This window comes from Pundamilia nyererei, unplaced genomic scaffold (assembly GCF_000239375.1).
Source record: "Pundamilia nyererei isolate P.nyererei 1_Seehausen unplaced genomic scaffold, PunNye1.0 scaffold00273, whole genome shotgun sequence".
NCBI classification, from domain to species: domain Eukaryota; kingdom Metazoa; phylum Chordata; class Actinopteri; order Cichliformes; family Cichlidae; genus Pundamilia; species Pundamilia nyererei.
The window spans coordinates 295,293-301,480 of NW_005187674.1; the positions used below are offsets into that span (position 1 = coordinate 295,293).

Here is a 6,188-nt window from a genome sequence, read left to right on the forward strand (position 1 = left end):
GTGTGTGTTGATTAGAACTGTCAGTCAGTCGGAGTTGAACTGGCTGCAAGGATAAGAGTGAAGTTTCCATCCAGCTTAGTGTTACTGGAGCTGCTGAGGCTTATGAGAGAGATTCAGTGAGAAGACAGACAGAAACAGATCAATAATTCTATCTGCTTCGATTACACTCCCACACTCTGCTAATCTCTGCACTCGCTATCTGTGTGTGTGTTTCTGGTAAATAATACTGCCTGTTGGTTTCTAAAGCTCCCTGTCAGGCTAAGGCCGGGATAATTTTGAAGATAATTCTGTTTATTGTTGGTGAAACACCTTGCTTGGCGTTTGAGGTGGCCTTGTGAAGAATAGATGTCCCTGCAGTCATTGCGTGACTCTCATATTTTAGCATTTATCCTCCTGCAGGTGATCCACCTGAGGCTGATCAGACCAGGGATGAGATGCAGATTAGGGATGTGACGTCCTTTCAAGGAATTTAGAAGATTACATGGTCAAAATTAAGAAATTAAATACTATATAAACTTTTATTTTAATCAAGACACTGCTCAGCTAACTCCATTGTCCAGATGGTTAAGTTAATAAAAATTAAAATGACCTTAAAAACGTGTTTATTTCTGCTGCAGAGTTGGCTTTTTTTGATACGGGACTCTACGTTTTTGAGCCAGCCTTAAGTGATCACCACAGGAACTGCAGCCGTTCAATTCAGTGGCAAATCAGTCGCCTCAAAGTACTTTATATTTAATTTAAAGACTCTCCAATATTGGAGAGAAAGCCCCCAAAATCATATGAGGTCTATAAACTATCACTTTGTGACAGTGGGAAAGAAACATGTACCCAGCTGAGGGGGAAGAGAAAAAGGACCTCCTGCATGTTTACCTCAAAGGATTGAGTCGCTTCTGCGTTAGTTTCATTATGCTGAGTGCTCGTCTCTGCCATGTATCCAAGTTCCTGCTATCTATCTTTTACACGGACCATATACACATTGTTTTTCATGCATTCAGTCACATTGGTGCCTTTAAAAGCAGCTGAATTGTCTGTGAGGAGGACCTGTTTGTAATGGAGCCATTAATGCTCAGAGGTCCATCAGTGAATTGCTACAACGCTAAAGAAAGTTTAAAAACATGAATATTCTGAAGCTGGTTCTGAATGCGTTTTCCTCTTTCTCTCCCTGCAGCCATGCCCCACTGAAGCCGACTCTTCACCAGACCTGCCGCCAGCTCTTCTCTCCTTTTCCTCCTCCCCCCTCTCCTCCTCTGCCCCTTCATCCTTTCCTCTTCGTGTCCACCATGGTCTTCTCCTGTTCCTCTCCTCTGCTCCTCCTCCCTCTCCTCTCCCTTGTCCTCTTTTCCTCCCCTATCCTCTCTGCCCCTGCTGCTCCTCCGCCTCCCTCCGTGCCATCGGGCAGAGTGGTGTACCGGGCCTTTGACACCTCCCTCACCCACCTGACCGTCCACCAGAGTACAGGTGAGGTGTATGTCGGAGCAGTGAACCGAGTGCTGAAGCTGTCAGCTAATCTGACGGAGCTGCGGAGTCACATGACCGGACCTGTGGAGGACAATGCTAGCTGTTACCCTCCACCCAGCGTCAGGTCCTGCGCTCATCGGTTTGTCCCCTCTTGTCTCACTTATTTATTTCTATATATCATTACATCTGTATGTCTACACCTGTCTCACCTGTCTGCGTTACCTGTCTGCCTCTGTCCTCAGACTGGAGATGTCAGATAACGTGAATAAGCTCTTACTAGTGGATTATATTGGAAACAGACTGGTGGCATGCGGCTCCATCTGGCAGGGCGTCTGTCAGTTCCTCAGGCTGGAGGATCTCTTCAAACTGGGGGAACCGCATCACCGCAAGGAGCACTACTTGTCTGGAGCCCGAGAGGCTGATGGGATGGCAGGTAAGCAAGGCTGAAGAGGGGGTGGAGTTAGAGAGTCCTCGACAGGTAATACAATTTAAGACATTTGGAAGGAATTAGCTTCTGGACAGTGGAAAAGAAGGATGTAGCCACCATGATGTCACCCATTGATTAGTGAAATCATGCTATGAAGACGTAAGCTGAGCGTTTTTGTCACCGAGGGGTGAAGCTGACTTTAAAACTCCATTTGCTCATTTGATAACCACTTCTGGTTAATCAGCTGTTGTCTAGTGAGCAAACCATGGATGATAATCTTTTCTGAATTAGCCTGTAATTTATAAATAGAAGTCCACGTTTTAATTGATGCAACCTAATCTAGTGATTGGTTCAATAAGGTCATCTGGAAAGGGTTCACTAGGGTTACAGATGGCCACAGACTCCCACTACAAATAACACAGGTTTAAGGCAGGTCTGCTTTTTCTTCAGTTTTCTCTCACCCCAACTTGTTGCGACATGGCCCCGCCCCTCCATGAGCCTGGTTCTACCCGAGGTTTCTTCCTGTAAAAAGGGAGTTTTTCCTTCCCACTGTCGCCAAAGAGCTTGCTCATAGGGGCTCATATGATTGTTGGGTTTTTCTCTGTATGTGTTATTGTAGGGTCTACCTTACAATATAAAGCGCCTTGAGGCGACTGTTGTGATTTGGCGCTGTGTAAATAAAATTGAATTGAAATCGAACAGTTTTTAGACCCTAAAGCTGCGTCTTTTAGCCAGTCTGTGATTACAACTAGCTAACACTCACAGCTCCATAAATGATGCTTCACTGATCCATCAATTTGCACAAGAAAAAAAAAAACATGGAAACTTCTACCCAAGTCTCTTATAATAGTTTTTAGATAAATCACAAAAGCTAGCCGCTAACCAAGGCTAGCATGAATTCAGCTAACTGCAGAATCGTTTCTAATTTGGTCCTACATTTAATACTACTAGCTGATCTGGTCAACATTTAGCTTCACGTTAACAATATTTCTCCACTAGTGGTTAGAGCAACTAATTGCTGTTTCGAAAGGTTTTCTCAAGGAATCACGTTTTTGTTTTGGTTTTTTTACAGTTAAGTTAGCTAGTAGCTGATGGCTTTGACAGCAGTTACTCTCACTGTGAAACTGTGTCTCTGCTTTTTCCCTGAAGGTTTGTTTTATTGGATTACAGTGATATCAGCAGCTAATGCAACAGAGGGAATCTAATGCATGCTCTTTGTAAACAATATTTTATAGAGTAGCAGTTTTATTTTCATGTTGTCTTGTTGTAAATACTCAATTATAAACATTCGGCAGATTTTGTACTGATGCATTGTCCCAATGTAATCATTTTAATGCCTAAAATAAAAACAATACGCTCCAATGTTCCCTCTGGACTTCTGTGCAGGCTGGAGAAGCATTTCAACTTGCAGACGTCAATCAAGTGTCAAAATATTTTGCAGGTTTTTATAATGTGCAGTTTTTGGCATGAACAAAAACCTGAATGAAGACTGTCAGGACATAACAACAGATGACTGACAGCTAGACTTTGCCCACATATTTCTTTGTAAAGCAGATTTTTGGTTCATTCACAAATGCTGGAATATTTTCTCTGCTCGGGTATCAGTGGGGAAAAAAGGTGTGAGTGAAATTAGTTAGACCTTTGATTAAAGTACTGGAACAGCCACTGTGGGACACTGCTTGAAAAGAAAGAGCTAATCGGACCCGCCGGAGCTTTTCTGGTGGAAATGGGTCTCACACTGCCTGCTAACACTTGTCCTTTCTTTAGCATCTGATCCAGAGGTTGTTTGTGCGTTGCATTGTTGATAGCTTTGTTGCCGGAGAACGAAGGAGTTCCAGTAAATGTTCTTCAGAATAAAAGTCAATATATTTTTCTGTTACATTACTATTATGAAAAAGCTAAAAGTAGCTGATTAGTTTTAAAGGAAGATGTGTTTATTTTGGCTATCCGCTGATAGAACTGACCTCTGTACAGCATCACAGTAGATTGTAAAGCTGTGAAAATGAGGCCTATGTAAAAAAAAAAAAATCTGCAAACAGTTCATGCAAAGTGTTTGTAAAACTACAAAATTTAGGACTTTGTCCCGAACATTCTGGAAGGCACAGTGTTAATCGCATCCTGCCTATTTGTCCTTCTTCTGCAGGTGTGATTGTTGAAGACCACTGGTTGGATGACCCAAAGAGAAAGATGCTGGAGAAGACCAAGAGCCACTTGTTCATCGGAGCCGCCATCGATGGAAAGTCGGAATATTTCCCCACGCTGTCCAGCAGGAAGCTGGTGGTTGATGAGGAGAGCGTTGATATGTTCTCTCTGGTTTACCAGGATGAGTTCGTCTCCTCGCAGATCAAGATCCCATCCGACACCCTGTCACTCTACCCTGCCTTCGACATCTACTACGTCTACGGCTTCTCCAGTCGCACGTACGTGTACTTCCTGACGCTGCAGCTGGACACACAGCTGACTCAGATGGATGCCGGAGGAGAGAACTTCTTCACATCTAAGATTGTGAGGATGTGCTCTGATGACACCGAGTTCTACTCATATGTAGAGTTTCCTCTGGGCTGCACAAAAGATGGCATAGAGTACCGATTGGTCCAGGCCGCCTACAAGCAAAAACCAGGGCGGCGGCTGGCACAAGCGCTCGGCCTTTCTGAAAACGACGACATCCTGTTTGTCGTCTTCTCACAGGTAGGTGACTGTTGATGCCCTCTCTTTTGACTGGATGTTTTCGATCTGAGCTTGAACTTTCTGAGTTTGTTTTTTTTGTTGAAGGGTGCCTTGCTCAGAGGCCAGTCCAGGACTTAAACCTGCAAATATCTAATTTATTTTTAAATGAATTAATTTCTTTTGTGGATTTTCAGGGTCAGAAGAACCGCTCCAACCCACCAAGAGAGACGGTCCTCTGTCTGTTCACCCTCCATGACATCAACCTGGCCATGAGAGAAAGGATCCGCTCCTGTTACCGTGGAGAGGGACGGCTCTCGTTACCGTGGTTACTGAACAAAGAGCTGCCCTGCATCCACACTGTAAGTTGCACCTTCAGCCCTGAAACTTGACTTGGACTGGGCCTCTAAGGTCTGACGATATTTGGATAAGAACATGTGCTACCTGTTGAAAGGAGAAAAGAAATGTCAGGAACAGATGCTTTCGGGTTAGCGTTTGAAAACACTTTTAATATATGTCTGCATTAATTAATGACACCACTGGCTACATCGTAAAATATTGGCGATCTTATCCAAGCTCTAAGTAAACACACAAGCTGATGGGCCCCAGATTGACCCGCTGCAGGCAGGAGACTAGTCCTAAAGGTTGTTGTTTGGACTTGCTTTCTACAGGCTTGAGAGATGACCATGATTTTGCTGCTAAAGGTAACACATGTCTTGGACTTCTTAAACAGCTCTGTAGTATAGGCTAGTCCAATATCAGGATCGGGTGTTTTCCTGCCACATTTTCCCGATTTCTGTTGAAGCCAAAAAAGCCAAGTGTAAGAGGAAAGACTGACATTTTTAATTAGATTGTTAAAAAAAATAGTCCTGACCATTTCCTCCTGCATGTTTAGCAGGAAAATAAAGAAAAGGAGAGAAATCTCTTTGCCGTCTTTTACTTCTTCCTTTGTTTCGGTCTCTTTGTGCAAACTACATCATCTGGCCAGAGGCTGCCCTGAGGCTGCAACACACAGTCATGTTTCTGTCACTTCAGAGGACATTACGTTGACTTACGCTGGTTTCCTGGAGACTTACCCCAACCTTAAGTCTTCACACTTACATTTCATTATTAAATTGAATGTTTTTGTCCCCACAAGGCACCAAGGTTCACAAACTGTGACAGATTCGTCCCCACACTAAAGATGAGTTTGAATATACTTCATTTGCTCAAATGGATAAAAGATGAGAAATAGTGTGAACTTGGAAAAAATACAGGAAAAACAAGCCAGAGCGAACAGAAGGAAGAGCTCTCCCTCTCTCTCAGTGTCTGCAGTGGGGTTATTTCAGGTCGGGGGTAGATGATGTTCTTATTCATGGCAGTAATGGCCTGCAGTGGTAACCATGGCAACCAGGCAGGGAAACCCGCCAGGAGACGAGTTCTGAGCCGGGCCTGGGTTTTGGAAAAGGAGGGGTGGAGTGGGGTTGGAGTTGCCCACAGCAACCAACCAAGCAACCAACCAACCAAGCAACCAATCACAGCCAATCAGCCACACGCTGATGAAAGTGATGAAATATAAGTTAATGACCCATGCTACTGTGTGTGTGTGTGTGTGTGTGTGTGTGTGTGTGTGTGTGTGTGTGTGTGTGTGTGTGTGTGT

The 6,188-nt window shown here is 44.0% G+C and overlaps 1 protein-coding gene across 1 annotated transcript in view; it reads left to right on the forward strand.

The window, feature by feature from the left end:
- Positions 1–6,188, forward strand: part of plxna3 (plexin A3) — a 135,380-nt gene that overhangs the window by 30,544 nt on the left and 98,648 nt on the right. Inside the window, exons 2-5 of the mRNA XM_013915219.1 lie at positions 1,169–1,597; positions 1,701–1,891; positions 4,029–4,573; positions 4,747–4,911. Coding sequence (XP_013770673.1) covers positions 1,281–1,597; positions 1,701–1,891; positions 4,029–4,573; positions 4,747–4,911 — 1,218 coding nt within the window. The 5' untranslated portion in view covers positions 1,169–1,280. The remainder of the gene's footprint in view (positions 1–1,168; positions 1,598–1,700; positions 1,892–4,028; positions 4,574–4,746; positions 4,912–6,188) is intronic.